Source organism: Pan paniscus, chromosome 16, assembly GCF_029289425.2.
Source record: "Pan paniscus chromosome 16, NHGRI_mPanPan1-v2.0_pri, whole genome shotgun sequence".
Classification (NCBI taxonomy): Eukaryota; Metazoa; Chordata; class Mammalia; order Primates; family Hominidae; genus Pan; species Pan paniscus.
Window position 1 is genome coordinate 49,649,586 of NC_073265.2, and position 17,176 is coordinate 49,666,761.

A 17,176-nucleotide genomic window follows, 5' to 3' on the forward strand; every position below is an offset into this window, starting at 1 on the left:
TGACATGGCTCTTCACCAGGGGCACGAACCAGCAGCAGCTCTAATTGTGCTGGGTCACGTCTGCATCCCAATCTGGCCTCATGGTGAAAGGAAGTGCTTTATCCAAGGGGGGAAAAGTGGAGAATCACAAAAGTCACCACAAGAGCTGCAATATTTTTCAGGGATTCAGGGGATGGGACAACCCCAAGGATTGCTTAATTCATATAAGCCCAGAAAGTCTGAACATCCTATTTTGTAGACCCAGAAAACAATATAATGACCATAAGAAGCTCTTGCTCAACCCTAACCAATTAGCACTATATTTGCTTTATTTCAAGAGGAAGGCTTTTACGCCTCCTGGTCTCCTCTTACTCATCCTAGAACTTGAGGAAATACACTCATTCTGACAGCTCTTCTAATTCCAGCTCCAGGCCTAAGGAGCAGCAGAACTTACAGGGGTTTAAAAACAAAACAAAACAAAAAAAGTCTGAATTTTTCACTCTCTAGATCAATCTAAGAGCTATGCAGTAAGATTTTCCCAGCATTTTTCCAGCAAATGTAATTAAATTAAAGGGGACTTGGAACAAAAAATGCCCTTAGGGACCACTATGACCAACTTCTTCCTTGCAGAAGAGGGACTGAAGCCTCAAAGTGAAGAGCTGCACCCAAAAGCATACCCATAGGACCAGATCTGGCTCCCAGACTGATTCCTTTTAACCATTACTTGGTTAAAATACTATCTCATGTTGTACATCTCTCCAAAGAGAAGAAACGGGGGGTGGGGGAGGAAAGAATGGAAGGGAGGGAGGAAAGGAAAGAAGGGAGGGAAGGGAGGGAGGGAGGGAGGAAGGAAGGAAGAGCAGGAAGAAGGGAGAAAGAGAAAGAGGGAGAGAAGGAAGAAAGGGAGAAGGGAGGGAAGGAGAAAAGGAAAAAGAAAGGAGGGAGGGAAGGAAGGAAAGGAGGCATGGGTTGAGCTAGGTCTGGATCCACTCCATTAAAGCTCGATGACAATTTCAAATCGCCAATGTATGGCGATTTGAGGGAGAATAAAGAGACAACCAAAAATGTCTCAGTAAGACCCTGACAAGAAGAGAACAAATGTATCACCTACCTTTGGTCTTGATGGCTGTTTCAATGTTCAAAGCATCCCGCTCAGCATCAAAGTTAGTATAGGCTTTGACAGACCCATATGCGCTTGGGGGTGTAGAGTGCTAAGGTTAAAAGATAAACATATTCAAATGACACACATTTAAAATCCTCTTGTTGAAATAACAATTCCTAATATGTTTTCCTATTGTTTCTTTTAACAATTCAGATCATTCTCATACCAGGTAACTACGTAGGTATTAACACACCATCACACTTCACGCAAGCAATTTCATTTTTTCTAATAAGAATTCTTCAAAGGCTCAGCTAGTTTAGAATATGCTGTCTCAATTTCAACTTTTCATCCTACTTTTAGTGAGAGATCAAAAGTAGACAATGCAAAGCTGGAGACCTGAAGCCAGCATTTACTCAGGACGGCTCTGAAGACCATTAAACTGGGCTGGCAACAATTCGAAATAAGCTGAAAATGTGGAAATGCCTCAATGACAAGGGTGTTTAGCCAAGTTTCTGCTACAGGTACATGAATTTCTACTGGGCCAGTGTTGCTGAGCTTACAATTCAGATAAATGAGGGAAGCAGCTTCTCCCACCTCTTTACTTTGGTCACCACTGTGGCACCAAGGTGGTCTGGCCAGACGGCCCACATCCTCCTTGTGTTTCCCCCCCTCTCCTCTGTATCCTTCCCTCTGCCTTTAACACCATCCCTTGTGCCTACCACGCTCCACTCTTCCTAAGATTTCTTATTGCCTTTTAAACCATACCCTCTTCCTTTCCCAATGCTTTTCTTTCCTTTTCTTTCTTTTCTTAGGTAGGGTCTCACTCTGTTGCCCATGCTGGAATGCAATGGTGTGATCATGGCTCAGTGCAGCCTCAACCTCCTGGGCTCAGATGATCCTCCCACATCAGCCTCCTGAGTATCTGGGATTACAGGCACCTGCCATCACACCGGGCTAATTTTTTCTTATTTTTTGTAGAGACAGGATTTCGCCGTGTTGCCCAGGCTGCTCTTGAACTCCTGGGCTCTAGTGATCCTCCCATCTTGGCCTCCCAAAGTGCTGGGATTACAGGCGTGAGCCACCACGCCCGGCCTTTCAGTGCTTTTCAAAGCTCATTATCCTTCCTGATCTGACAGATGGGAATCTCCCATTCCAGATTGAGGTAAGGACAATGGCGTGCTTCTACGTCAGTTCTCCTTTCAAGGTATTAACTTCCCTCCTTCTTTGAAATGCTCTTATAGTTTTCCCTCTCCCTGCTACCCAGTCCCAAAGCTAAGGGCAGACAAAGAGGATGTACATTGTGGTTGTGGTTGGCTGATGGCTGGTGGAGGCAGCATCACTGCCCATCCTCAACATCAAGGCTCCCATCCTGCAACCCACCCCAACCCCCCCAGCACATAATGCCCATATAATGTGATGACTTGGCCTTGGCGCAGTTTCTGTGAAGAGTGAAAAGGCCAAGATCCATGAGTTACTTCTCCACCCACAGGCATCACATTATAAACCACCCAGCACCCACGCCATTCCATTTTATTAGCACGGAGACTGTATAGGTGAGCATCTAAGATGCCTTCCTGTATCTGGACGACTCCCAGGAGAGGCCAGAAATCTAAGTTCAGCATTTGACAAATGTTTCCAAATGCACTTGTGAGGACTATCTTGGCCAAATATTAAATCCAGTTCATATTTATAACCTGACATGCAATGCATTATCAAAGTATGTTCCATCTAATTTTACCACTTAAACTTTCCAGTAAGATGAACTTGATGACACGGAGCACACATTCAGGAAAAAGGCAAAGTGCTATTTTGAAATACTCAGTGTGTTTGCTATGGTAGCTATAAAATGTGGATGAAATCTAAGGAAAAACATTTTCCCATTTATTAAGAGTGCCATCAGTTATTTACAAGGCAGGCAGTCCAGGCATTGAGCCATATCATGTATGACTGCATTTACCAGGAGATATGTCGTCTTGTTCCAAAAACAACAGTGAGGGGGAAAAGTTTTGTGTCATTTTATAGTGTCTCTGGAAATGAAATTAAATCGAGAATTGAACCTATTACCTATAAAATCCACTTGTCTGAAATGAAATTAGTGAGACAAAGTTATCTTTTCTTTCCTTAAAATAATGGGGAACATGTGACATTTTCTATTTCTGCCCCACCTCTCCACACATAACAAATATACTAGAGTAACTTCAGAGGCTACACAAAAAGCCCTCTTATAAAACCTGATAGCAAATACAATCTAAGTCCATTAGAGAAACAAATTATTTAGCACCTGAATTTGTCTGACCTCAACATGCAGTTTGTATTGTTCCCAAAAACAGCATGCACACGTTTCAAGAAGAAAAAAGATTTTAAAAAAACTCTATAGGCTTTATACTCCATACAACCTGCGCTTTCACAGGCTCCATTAATTTGAACATTTTGATGGCAAGTACCATGAACAATACAAAGGGTCTTGCACCATGTGACCCAAGTCACTGTCAACCCTCTGTTGAGTGATTCATTGCATTTTAATTTCAATCAAAAAATATTTTGAAAGATCTGTCGGATATGGCTACAAACCAGTATCAGTGCTGAGTTTGCGTAAAAGCCATTTCTGCCAAGATGACCTGGAAGATGTATAGTATCATTAGCTATTTTACATATTCATAATTTATATTCCACTTGATTCTAAAAGTATTTGAAATAATTTTAACTTCACATATAGCTTAAATTTTTTAATTGTAAAAAAAAGAAACAAATGCAACAGAATTTCTAGGTTCACATATTTCCTATGAAAGAAAATTCAGTTTAGTTCTAAATTCCCTAATAGCCACAGAAAAAAAGGAAACAGATGAATTATAATAATTTCATTATATTCTTGGTTTTTTAAAAGAAATATCCTAGCTTTTTTAGAGAAAATATTTTCCAGGTGTGAAATTTTTTAAAGTATAGGTCCTCGAGCCAGGCATGGTGGCTCCCACCTGTAATCCCAGCACTTTGGGAGGCCAAGGCAGGCAGATCACGAAGTCAAGAGATCAAAACCATCCTGGCCAACATGGTGAAACCCGGTCTCAAATAAAAATACAAAAATTAGCTGGGTGTAGTGGTGCATGCCTGTAGTCCCAGCTACTCGGGAGGCTGAGGCAGGAGAATCGCTTGAACCCAGGAGGTGGAGGTTGCAGTGAGCCGAGATCACGCCACTGCACTCCAGCCTGGCAACAGAGTGAGACTCCATCTCAAAAAATAAATAAATGAATAAATAAAATAAAAGTATAAGTCTTCATCTGGAATAACTTCCTGGACACTGTAAGAAACCCAAAAGATGCAGAATTATTTTTGATATGGCTGTGGCTTATGCCAACCAGTAATAAAATCCCAGGACATGACATTAAAAGTCATGTACCATCATAACAATTATTACCAATGACATGCTAAGTATGGCAGAATAAAATTCCAGCCATTCCAGTGTCACTAATTCTGTCCAATTTTAATGTGAGGACAAGAAAAGTTTCCAGTGCCATGATATTTCCTTCAAATTGAACTACTAGGAACAGCTGAAGTATTGAGAAAGAGGAGAACCAAATGATGACTGTCTGAATTGTCCCCATCTTCCTTAGATGTACAAGGATAGAGAGTAACATGGTTATCCAGAGAGATGTCCAAGTTGCAAAAATTATATAAAGTGAAAGTGATATACTTACATCACCCTCCAAGCTGAGCTTGCACAGGATTTCGTGAACAGTAGACATTTTGAAGGAAGCTGGAAAAAAAGTACAACAAAAAGTCTTTATGAAGAGGCTTTCCTTTACTCTGAAGCACAGCGATTCATTATGCTAATTTCTACTCCTCGGACCATTTCCTCTGACGGTATTAGAGTAGTTTTTGCAAACAGATGCAATTCCCATCTTACGACTGTAAAAACTAAACCTCAGAGATGGTCTGCCTTGGGTTGGGATGGACTACTAAACTAGCCAGTCTTTCTCTTCCTCTGTGTAAACAGAACCTGGGGAGACTGATTTGTGAATGCAAAAACAAAATGTTCCCCATGGCTAATGCAACCTGTTCAGACCGGATAAAACTGAGTCTTCTACTTCTCATAAAAGGTGATGGGCTTGCCAAACCAGCCACTACTTCTGTATTTCTCACGAGTAATTAAACATATTGAGAAGGACCTGAAAGCTACGATGTGAATCGAAATTAGTAGCATTTTCATGTTGCCCTAATTCTTAATTGGAACCTTTATTATTACCCATAATTACTTTCTTAGTCCAATGATACTTGGAAGATATTAAAGTATTTATGAGAAAGACGATGGACAGATTTTCTGACCTTAACTCATTCCATAAAGGACTGAATCTGTTGTATTTAAGATTTGAAATGGTTGAAATGAAGTCATCTTCCAGTTAATATACTTAATGGGGCGGCAAAACAATAGCCTGATGAATTGGCTTTCCAGCTTTGCAATCATACAGTTCTCGGAATTGATACACCCAATCCCTGCCAATAAGGAGTGCTCAATTGGTGGTAAATTTATCTCAACAGAGACAAGACAGGTCATCAACATAATCACCCCAAGAATAAAGAAAATAGAGTAGAGCTGCGTCCTGAAATAGACAGGAACGACATTTAAGTTGCAGCGACTCCTGCTTTGGTCTCTTTGTGCTTAATATTCTTTGATCAAGGAAACTGCACACATGCAAATTCAGCTTTCTATTCTCTTCACTTTGTTTAGTCTAAATATTTTCATAAAGCTGGTTTGGCGAGAGTATGCGACATAGATATTTGCTAACTTATAGGAACATTCTGGACTAAGCAGATCCCAGGCCTGGTGTGGGAAGAAAGTGGGGAAATGTAAGAGGAAAGGATTCGCCTTTAGTTGTGGTGAAGGATGTATTTTTGCAAGATTCTCATCCTGGGCTCTCCCCCAGACCACTACTCTCTTCTTGATGTTCACAGAAGCTTTTCATGCACAGCGAAAAGTCAGTCAAAGACCTTCCACTTCCCCCACACTCACAACTCTCAAACAGCCTCCCCACCCCAATTTGTCCCACCGTTGGGGCATAATTCTGGTTTGTAAAAAGTATTGCTCTAGAAATAAACTGTGGTACATTCAGACATGGAATATTATTCAGCACTGAAAAGAAATGAGCCATCAAGCCATGAAAAGACACAGAGGAACCTAAATTGCACATTGCTGAGTAAAAGAAGCCAACTGAAAAGGTAACATAGTGTATAGTTCCAACTTCATACCATTCTGGAAAAGGCAAAATTATGGGGACAGCAAAAAGATCAGGGATTCAGGGGAGGGGATTATTAAGGCACTGAAATGATTCTATATGATATTGTAAGGGTGGATGCATCCATGTACAACACTAACAGTGAATGCTAATGTAAACGATGGACTTTGAGTGATAATGATGTGTCAATGTAGGTTCATCAGTTCTAACAAATGTACCACGCTGATACAGGATGTTGACAGTGGAAGCTATGCGTATGTGGGAACAGGGGAACATGGGCATTCTTCGTATTTTCCGTTCAACTTTGCCATGAACCTAAAACTTTCCTAAAAATGAAGACAATCGGCCAGGTGCAGTGGCTCACACCTGTAATCCCAGCACTTTGGGAGGCCGAGGCAGGCGGATCACGAGGTCAGGAGATAGAGACTAGCCTGGCCAACATGGTGAAACCCCATCTCTACTAAAAATACAAAAATTAGCCGGGCGTGGGGGCGGGCGCCTGTAATCCCAACTACTCAGGAGGCTGAGACACGAGAAGAGCTTGAAACCAGAAGGCAGAGGTAGCAGTGAGCTGAGATCACACCACTGCACTCCAGCCTGGGCAACAAGAGCAAAACTCCGTCTCAAAAAAAAAAAAAAGACAATTTAAAATAGTCTTGCTCTGTAGCAGAACCATCCAATACAGTAGCCACCAGCCTCATGTGGCTGCAAAGCATCTGAAATGTGGTCAATTCAAACTGAGATGTGCTATAAGTGTAAAGGACATATTGAATTTTGAAGACATAGTATGAAAAAAATACATAAAATCTCTCATTTATAATTTCTTTCTTGGTAAAGGCAGGGTCTTGCTATGTTGCCCAGGCTGGTCTCGAACTCCTAGGCTCAAGTGATCCAAGCACTGAGATTATGGGCATAAACCACTGTGTCCAGCCCAATAATTTATATATTGATCATATATTACAGTTACAACTATGATATGTTGAATATATCTTATTTCCATTTAATTTCCTTTTTCCTTTTTCCATTTTTTTTCCTTTTTTTTTTTAATGTTTCAGTAGAGACAAGGTCCCACTGTGTTGCCCAGGCTGGTCTTGAATTCCTGGGCTCAAGCAATCCCTCCGCCTTAGCCTACCAAAGCACTGAGATTACAGGGGTGAGCCACCACACCTAGCCCTTTTTTTTTTTTTTTTTTTTTGTCTGAGACAGGGTTTCTCTCTCTGTTACCCAGGCTGGAGTCCAGTGGTGCAATCATAGCTCACTGCAGCCTTGATCTCCAGGACTCAAGAGATCCTCCTGCCTCAGCCTCCCAAGTAGCTGGGACTACAGGCGTGTGCCACTACACCTGGCTTTTTTTTTTCAGTAGAGATAATGTCGCGTTACGTTGCCCAGGCTGACAGTCTTCTTGACAGAGCAAGAAATCTCCAACTTCAACATGGACCAAGAAACATTCTAGAGGGTCTCATCAGTATCCCTCAGCCCGAGAATTACCGAAGCAGAGATGAAACTCCTAGGATGGACATCAAACCACCCAAGCCCTGGCCTCAACTATCACCCCTGGACTCAGTCAGAACTGGACCAGGTCTGCAGCAGGGGATAAACTGTTGTCATCTGCTGTGCAGAATTCTAGTCTCTACCATAAACAGGCGAGAAATAAAAAATGCCAAACATAAAACAAAAGCAATACCAGGGAACTAGCAAGTCAGAGTTGCAAACAGAGTTGTTTCCACTTAGAGAGTATAGATTAAATTCCACTTGTTTATGAAATCAGGTACCTCACATCGGTTCCGATGTTTAGAAAATCTCAACTAGAGGCACGGTAACTTTTTATTGTGTTGTTCTTTCAAGTTGTCTTTCCAGCTCTGAGCTTTGTAGACTGCTGCCTACCCGTGTCCCACATGGGACTCCCCAGTACTGTGCAGATCAAAGACAATCTGATAGGCTTCTTTACACTCTCCATTCATGTTAATTCTTCTCCCACAGCCACAACACCTTGAGGAGACTGTTAAAAGCCCCACAAATCTTCCTTTCGGTTTCACCATTCATAACTGTGCTGCTCTTTCATCAAATCAGTCCTGCATGCCACCACCAACTAAATCTCCCCATTTAATCTTGTCAAAATCATTTGACGTCATTCAAAATCGTCCTCCAGCAGAGCCCAGCCTTCAAAGATGAGCATCAGAATCCTGTAAACAGTAAACAGTTCCCTCTGTTTACTCCCCAGCTAAAGTAGACTAGGGCCAAAATGTGACTTGCCTCTCCGCACTCACCACTACTTCAGTATCTGCTCCAACAGGGTCACCACGACCCCTACTCTACAGAACTCTATCTTGCCTTTCACTGCCAGGGCACTTTTTGATACTTCATTCATCCATTCGGCAGAATGTTTTAAGTGCCCTACACGTGCCAAGTATTCAAATGGTGAATGCATAGGTACAATTCAAAGCAGTAGAGAGTATATGGTTGACCTCATCTTCCCTACATAGTCCCAGTCCCCCTACAGATTTCAGATTATCTTTACATAATGCAGGTGCTAAATCAACTTGAAAACAATGAGTTGCTATTTTGCATAACATTTATATTATTTATAACCATTTTGCAGAAAAAAAAAACAAAACACAAACATCACAATAACCACAAAGTCACACTTACCACAAAGCAGTATCTATGAAATTTGACATTATCCCATGCAGGTGCCTTTTGTATCCATATAAATATTTCCTACTTCATGCGAGTTTAATGGCAAACATTTTCACCCTAGAAATAAAATATGGCCTCTTTCCTCCCATGCCGATAGCATTCCGGAAAACATGGTGAACATTCCTAAAACCCACTGGGCTTTCTGTAAGAAGTGTGGCAAGCACCAACCCCACAAAACAGCACAATACCAGGACTCCCTGTATGCCCAGGGAAAGCAGCGTTATGACAAGAAGCAGAGTGACTATGGTGGGTAGACTAAGGCAATTTTCTGGAAAACGGGTAAAATTACAAAGGAGGTTGTGCTGAGGCTTGAGTGTGCTGACCCCATCTGCAGATCTAAGAAAATGCTGGCTGTTAAGACATGCAAACATTTTCAACTGGGAGGAGATAACAAAAGAAAGGGCCAAGTGATCCAGTTCTAAGCATCATCTTTTGTTTTATTATGAGGACAATAAAATCTTGAGGTTATGTCCAAAAAACAAAACAAAATAAAAAGAAATAAAATACAGTGCTTGCTTCTTCACTCCATCAAATCCCCTAGCAATGCAAAGTCATTTTGCATATGATCTATTATTCGCTGGAAGGAACAGTTGGCTTTGCGATTCACTGTTTGTTAAAACATTAGTTTAATATAGCATATTTGACTAATGAGAATGTGTCAGTGTGCTGCTATCCTTGAAAGCAGGAAAAGGAAGTCTTGGCAGTGCTACTGTAGGTTACAAACACTGGTAATACGCAAGGAATTAATCAACGAACCCATACCAAGCATACGCTGAGCCTGCACTATATTAAAGGATATAAAAGACACTTATAAAACTGTGAAATGCAGACTTCCACCCTGCAGGACCTTTGAGCTCTCTTCCCTTCGTGCCTCTGTGACACACTGAGAGTCTAGTCCAGGGTCACCCAGTGAATTAAGTAGCTGAGGCAGGGCCAAAACCCAGATCCCCAGACTCCTGGGCCAATGCCCTTTCAACCTCACCACAATGGTTCTTTATTCCAAGTGATTAAGACACAGAGAGAAAGATCAGTCATCAGAGCGGGATTAGTTAAGGGCTTAACAGGGAGGTGCTGTCTGCCTAGGCTGAGAAGGGTGAATCACCACGGGAGGTTCCAGCCAAGAAGCAAGGGGGAAGGCCTGGGGAGAGGCGAAGAGGAATAATGCCCCAGGGTGGCAGAAGAACAAGACTACAGGCTGGAAAATGAGCCACGTCCAGTGGGGTGCCCTGTGGGGAACCTAAAATATAAGTCTCTGAATGGTGCAAAGTTAAGCTTGCCTATGGAAATACTGGGGAACCTATAAGCCAAAATGATTGGGACTCAGTACTCATATTTATCTATTCACCAAAACATTTGCTCTGGAGGCAGAATTTTCTTACTGAAAACAACTACTCTGACTTCAGCGTACTTACTGTTTTGAATGAAAATAAAAAATAAAGCCTACATGCTGTATGAGACAATTTCACCTCTACTCACTCCTCATCACCGTATAAAACTCATAAACCCATTAAAAACAGAACCACTACTCCTTTTCTGGCAGACTTCTCTAAAGAACATGAAAATGGCAGTTTGCACCACTCTTTCCAACACTTCAACCTCACCCAGCTTGCCGACTGGTTTCAACTCGCCAACAAGAAAAAAAAAAAAAAATCAGCAAATTCAATCTGTTGATGAGCACATCTACATACACATCAGTGCCGTGCCTTCCATTCCCAGGGAGGGCAGGGTCACTAGACAACATCATTAAAATGACCCTTTATCAGAGAACGTTCTTCTGTTTAAGGAAATAAACTAGAGGTACAGGGAGACTCACTGATAAGAGCCATACCCACCTCAAACTGGTTTAAAATCATTCACCACTTGGGTAGGAAAACAGGTCACTTGGCCCCACCCTAATGAAAAGAACAGTTTCTTCTGCCTTGAAAAGGCTGATAAATGAGACTGTGAATGCCTGGCTAAAAAAGCTCACAGTGCAAGGCTGATCATTAATGAAATCAGTGCAGTTATTGAGAAACAAGTCATTTACATTTAACATAAGGACTATATTATTTAGGTTGGTGCAAAAATAACTGCCATTACTTTTAATGGCAAAAACCACAATGAACTTTTGTACCAACCTAATAATTTAAGGGTTTGTCCTTATTAAAAAAAAAAAAAACTCTATAGATTTTATTGTATTCTACTGCTTCACTACGAAAGTGCAGTTACAAACAAAAAAAGGACAAGTGAAGCAGTTTTAACTTCACTCCCCAAAAGAAGAGCAGAAGTTTACAAAAAGGTTAAAACAAACAAACAAAAGAAAACTTAAAAGTCAACACTTCAAATAGTAAAAACACATTCTACTGAACTGAATTAAGAACGAGTTCCAAAAAGCCCAAATGTTAATCTGAACAAACAAAAACATACTGCAACAGGGCTGGTCTGCACAGGCAAATCTGAGTCTAATCCAGAAGTTTTGTGGACACACCCACTTCACAGTTTAAACGTGGAGTGTTGATGTGTTACCACAAAACAGATTCTTAGCAACCATGGTGAATCAATCAGGGACTGATGATTCAAATGAAGATTTTAAAGCAAAAATGGGTAGAGGTGGGAGTGTGGAGAGTTGGGTTTCTCCATCAAAACTCTTACTGTACACAGTCCTGGACACACAGTCTACAGGCCACACTGGAATTTTAAACTAAAAAAAAAAAAAAAAAAAGCATGTACTGGGTGAGGAGAGGGGTTCCCACTGTACTCCATCCTCCACCCACCTACTGCATCTTTATTTAACAGAACCTTTTTGAAAGCAGATATTCTTCTCCTTGGTTTTATGGTCTTGATTAATGACTGAGTCACAGGGCCAACTCATTCCCCAGAATTCCTGGAATTCGGCCCAGTGACCTTGATCAAACTGAGCAGGAGGGACACACAGCACTTGCTCCAGCTTGTCTCTTCTGTGGCCTGATCTGAATCAATATTTGTTTGCTCCCTACTGACTTGTTGCAGCTTCATGCTCTCACACAGCCTCTCTCTGCTGGTATCCTGATCTGGGGTTGGAGTGGGTGGAAAGAGACCGGCAGGAAGAATGATGTCACTTGGCGTGAAGCACTTTCAGGGTTGGGAAATCCAGGCCTTCAAGTCTACAACTCAATTTCAGTGTTTTATGGCCCACATATTGTATTTTCAACAGGGCCTGGCCGCCTACAGAAAAAAGTCTAATGTCAGCATTCAAGACCTTCCACACTGTGGACTTACCTACCTTTCCTTAAATATCTTCTATACACACATACATGCATACACGCATCCTGCACAGAAGAGTTAACTGGACTGTTAACTCTTCTCCAAACACGCTCAGCACTTTCTAAGTTCCCTCCACCAGGAACCTCAATCTTAATTAGCTGACATCTGAATGAGTCTTTAGGATACAGGAAATCATAAATGCCGCCTTTCTCACACACCCCTCCTTGCCCTGTGCTTCCGCAGCTTTTTGTGTGTCTGTGCAACATTAGGGTTACATGTGTAAAGTCTGTCTTCTGTATTATCCGCCCACAGGGTTTCCAACTTAACTCCCTCCTGTTTCCTCATAGGTCTGAGCACAGTGCCTGGCACACGATAGGCATTCAATTTCATCTTGGGATGGTTTACACACACTGGGTCTTTCTATATTAGAAAGTCTTTTTTTCTTCTTTTCCAACACACTCTCCTTCCTCAATTTTCTCTCTCCCTCAGACTGGACATTTCAAATGCAGTTCCAGTTCCGTGCATTCAGAGCTGGAGGCTTAAATCACCAACTTCTGCAAATCTTAGCAAAGCCCAGCAGGTCGCTTCAGGGCAGCCTCTTATCAACATATAGCCATGCCCCCCACCTCTGTACTGTCAGGGATACTTGGGTCCTAGCTCTGTCCATAGGACCACATGGGAACGTAACCTACAACTCCTAGCAAGAAGGCAGCAAAGAGGCAGGATGTATGAGTGGCCTTAGGACTCTGATTTCCTCTGAGCTGTGAGTGTATAGCCTGGGTGTGGCAGGGAGACAAAGGACATGGACAAAGGGCTCCATAACACAGTCACTTCCTAGAATAAGAAATTTCTACACCACACCTGGGGTAAAACTCAGGCCACTTTGGTGCTACCGACTTGTCCTCTAACAAGGTTGAGCTCAGCTGGATTAAAAGCTTCAGGGTGGGCCAGGCATAGTGGCTCACGCCTGTAATCCCAGCAGTTTGGGAAGCCGAGACAGGCGGATCACTTGAGCTCAACAGTTCCAGACCAGCCTGGCCAACATGATGAAACCCTGTCTCTACTAAAAATACAAAGATTAGCCCGGCATGGTGGTAGGCACCTGTAATCCCAGCTACTCGGGAGGGTGAGGCTGGAGAATCACTTGAACCTGGGAGGCGGAGGCTACAGTGAGGAGAGATCGTGCGACTACACTCCAGGCTGGGTGACAGAGCCAGGCTCCATCTCAAAAGAAAAAAAAAGAAAAAAAAAACAGCTTCAGGGTGTACCCTAGAAGGGAGATTTGGAAGTCATCTGGTAGAACCACCCAGAAGGACAAATATGGGCATCTCCTGACCCCTACTGCTGACCTGTCCCTCGAGAAAGTAGATGAGGACTGCCTCTGGCAACAGCAGAAGAAAAAAGATACCAGGCAGTGAATGGGTGGAAAGAATTTTTTTGAAGGACTGGAATTTCCTCTGGTGTGGCCTACAACTAGAATAGGGTGTGGCACCAGGGAAAGTGAAGAGGATTCTCATGTGAAAAAAAGAGGAACATTCCATTTCTATTTAATTCTCACAATTGAATCTGGAAGGCAGCTTAAGACACCATAATTTTAAGCAAAACTTCCCCGAGGTAGGTAAAATGTGAAGTTTAGGTCTGTGGAACAGCTGGATTAAAGGGGAAATGAACTCCCACCAAGTTTAGAAACTAGTATTAATTTGGGAAAATATAAAGTTTAAAATCCAACAATTCACTTATTTTGTCTCTTTTCTTTCTCTCTCCGCCAGATTTAAGGTCTAAAGAGCAGGGATTTTCTTTTTGGTGGGGGTCTGCTTTGTTCACTGCTGTATCCCTAGTGCCCATAACTATGAGTGGAACACAGTAGGTAATTAATATTTTGTGGAATAAATGGTTGTTTAAAGCAGCCCACTAGAGCCTGAGACTCCTTTTGTGACAATCCCGCTCTCCTTTAATGAAAAATGTCTCCGCAGGCTCCAGGGTCTGCACAAGCAAAGGGTGAGAACAAAGGCTCCAGACAATGCATTAGTGCCAGATTCTAGGCCCAATGGTGTAGGAAGAGCCTACAGCCCTCAAAATCAATAGCAATTATAGAAGCACATCTACTTTGCCAGGAAAACTACTTAAATCAGAAATTAGCCGGGAAACTAATGGCCATGACTGCGAGCCTAATGTCAATCAATACCATAGTTTAATAGCTCAAAGACACAAGATGCTAAATATTGAGTCTCCAGTGCAAGACTGAGCTCCTAATCAAAGTCAGTGAGTCAGCAATATTTCCTGGGCATTTACCACAGGCAGTCTAGTTGGCACTGCGGGAAATTACAAAATCTAAACGGTCTCCAAATCACAAACCTCCAATTGTAAAAATGCACATAGATGTCACATCCTCCCACTGCAGATGCAAGGGACACTTTTGGAGAAACCCTTGACCTTTAGATAATCGACAGACTTGGAAGAAGGGAAGAAATTACTAAGCAGGACTCCTGGCCCTTGCCCATCAAGGGTACCTCTGCTGCCCCAGTCTTACCAAAAATCTTCCTTAATATTGCCTGAATATTACTGCTTTACGTTCTATAAATTATAGATCTGTTTAGGTGAACGAGGGTTCTTTATTATTATTATTTTATGTATTTATTTTTTGAGACTGGGTCTTGCTATGTTCCTCACATTGGCCTCGGACTCAAGAGATCCACTAGCTAGAGCAGCTGGGACTACAGGCCCACGACCACGCCCAGTATCGTTGTTTTTTAAATAACAAGACTCCTCTCGGTTGCTGAGGCTCTTAGGACCATCAACCATTCCTAACTTAATGAATATCGATTCAATCTGCTAGTCTCTAGCTGGATGCACGTCCGCCGAAATGGGAAGGAGGAAGGAATGCAGCGTAACTGGACCGGCCTGGATGGCTGTTGTAATGCGTCACGGAAGAGCCAGAAGAGCGTCTCTAAGGAGGTGGAAGGTGGAAAAAAGAAAGTGGAACAGGGGCAAAGACATAATTTTCCAATTGAAATAATTTACTCAGCGTCAACCTTAAAGCTAAAAAAAGTTCCAGAAAAATATTTCAGTGATTTAGTCTTCCTACACACACATTGCCCCTCACTACCCTCCACCTCCCCACCACCAATCCCATAATTAGGCAGTGCATGTTAAAAAGGTCTTTCAGGGCTAGCCTGGGAACGTCAGCACCTTCTGCAACACTGTTTCAGTGGGAAAGCGCATTCTGCATTCCAAGTCACCAAGTTCCAGACAGGCACAGTAGCACACACGTGTGAACAGAATCCATCAGTATAGTCTGGGGCCCAGGCCTTTGCACACCAACAACTTAAGGTTCTTGGTAATGGCCCAGTGTGCACCCATGAGGCCACTGCTCTTTTACACACGCACTCAGAACACCCACAGCTTTAAAACGGCAATGTTACTACAAAAATAACACTTTGCATTTGCACAGCACTTTGTTTTTTGTGTACTTTACACATTTATTACCTAACGACTGTGTTTTTTGAAATCTCCAATAACTCTGGGTGGTGGTAAGAATAGGCATCCTTAAGCCACCTTCCCAGATAAGGAAACTTATCTGTGTTCCCCTCCTTCTTCTCAACAGCCGGCTGATGGAACCCAACCAAGCCCTCCACACCAGCACTGGGGCCAGCTGCACAGAGCGGCCAGAAGGGAGAGGCCCCGGGGCCACGCCCTTCTCTCTCAGTTCCTGACTCATTGTCACATCATGGCGAGTAACAGGACAACCCTCCCCACAGAATCATGGGGGACACTACCTTCCTGAGGCCAATGTGTTCAACCAAGCGGGAAACTCTCCGGGCAGAGTGAAATCCGAAGTTGCTATGCTACAAGATAACCTAGACCAAGGGGAATAACTGACGTTTTAATGTCTTCTTTTATGCGGGGCTGAGGGGTGCCTACTCACACTCCCCCCTCTCATCTTCCCCCGCTACTTCCCTCCTGCTGGTCGGTTCAACTCCACAAGCGCGCGTTTGTTTCGAGTACAGTAACTTAGAGCAGATGGGGGGCACTTTCTAGAGGGCGGTGGAAAGCCCACTTGCTACTGCTGCGCCGGGGACCTGCGGCTCCCTGGGCGGCCACGCCCTGCCTCGGCGGCGCCTGGCGCGTCTGGAATGCGGGGCCTCCCTCCGCCCCCCTCCCCACGCCGCCTCGCCCCGCTCCCGCTAGGGCTTCTTGGGGAAGCCCGACCCCCCACCACCTCTGCCCTGCACCCTCCCGGCCCGAGCGCCGGTGGCCCCTCACCCCTGCCCCAAACACCTTGTCCCTGAGCCCCCTCCCCAAAGACTCTCCAGTGCCGGCCGTCCCTTCAGCCCCCTGCCCCCGACGGCCTCCGGGGCCAGTTGCCGGGGCCTCCCTGCCAGGCCGTACCCTTCTTCCCAGCGTCTCCGCACCCCGCTAGCTGGCGGCCCATCGCGGGCGGGCAGGGCGCGCCCCGCTTACCTGGGCCGTGCGCCGAGAGCTGAGAGCGTCCCCAAATGCTGAGCAGAGCCGGCTGGCCTGGGTGGGGCTTTTATACCCGCCACATCCTCCCCAGGCGAGGCGAGGCCCGCCCCGCCCCGCCCCGCCTCCCCCTTACACGGCCCGCTCCCACCCCAAGTCAGGGGTGACTCACCCCGGCCCGCCGGCCCGCAGGGACCGCGCCCTGGAACGCTCCCGAGCCGCGCCACGCGGGAGCGGCCCCAGCGCCCCTGGCCCTGCCCTCCGAGAAAGCCCGGCCGAGGCTGCCCCGAGGCCCACAGGGACCCCGTTTCTTCCTCCTTTCCTCATTTTACTTCTTAAGTGCCACGTCGAGCTCTCAGCCTCGGCTTGGGTTAATAAATTAACAAGACTTTAGTAGTAGACTCTGGGCTTGATTAAGTGGCTTTTTTTTTTTTTTTTTTTTTGGCGTTAATGCAATGGAGGAAAGAATTGTTCCAAGTAACATAAA

The 17,176-nt window shown here is 44.0% G+C and overlaps 1 protein-coding gene and 1 pseudogene across 6 annotated transcripts in view; one reads left to right on the plus strand and one right to left on the minus strand.

Moving 5' to 3' along the window:
• Positions 1-16,953, minus strand: part of ANXA2 (annexin A2) — a 49,467-nt gene extending 32,514 nt beyond the window's left edge. The window contains exons 1-4 of one of the 6 annotated variants that reach the window (XM_063596695.1): positions 16,690-16,728; positions 16,005-16,085; positions 4,774-4,832; positions 1,091-1,190 (exon numbers count right to left, since the gene is read on the minus strand). In XM_063596695.1, the coding sequence (XP_063452765.1) occupies positions 1,091-1,190; positions 4,774-4,821 (148 nt within the window). In that variant the 5' untranslated portion in view covers positions 4,822-4,832; positions 16,005-16,085; positions 16,690-16,728. Of the gene's footprint in view, positions 1-1,090; positions 1,191-4,773; positions 4,833-16,004; positions 16,086-16,617; positions 16,760-16,861 lie in introns of those variants that run through there. The other 5 variants (XM_063596696.1, XM_003827916.6, XM_063596694.1 and 2 more) reach the window with 5 other exon arrangements.
• On the plus strand, positions 9,077-9,530 carry LOC129393950 (large ribosomal subunit protein eL42-like; annotated as a pseudogene).
• Positions 16,954-17,176: the final 223 nt, after the last annotated feature.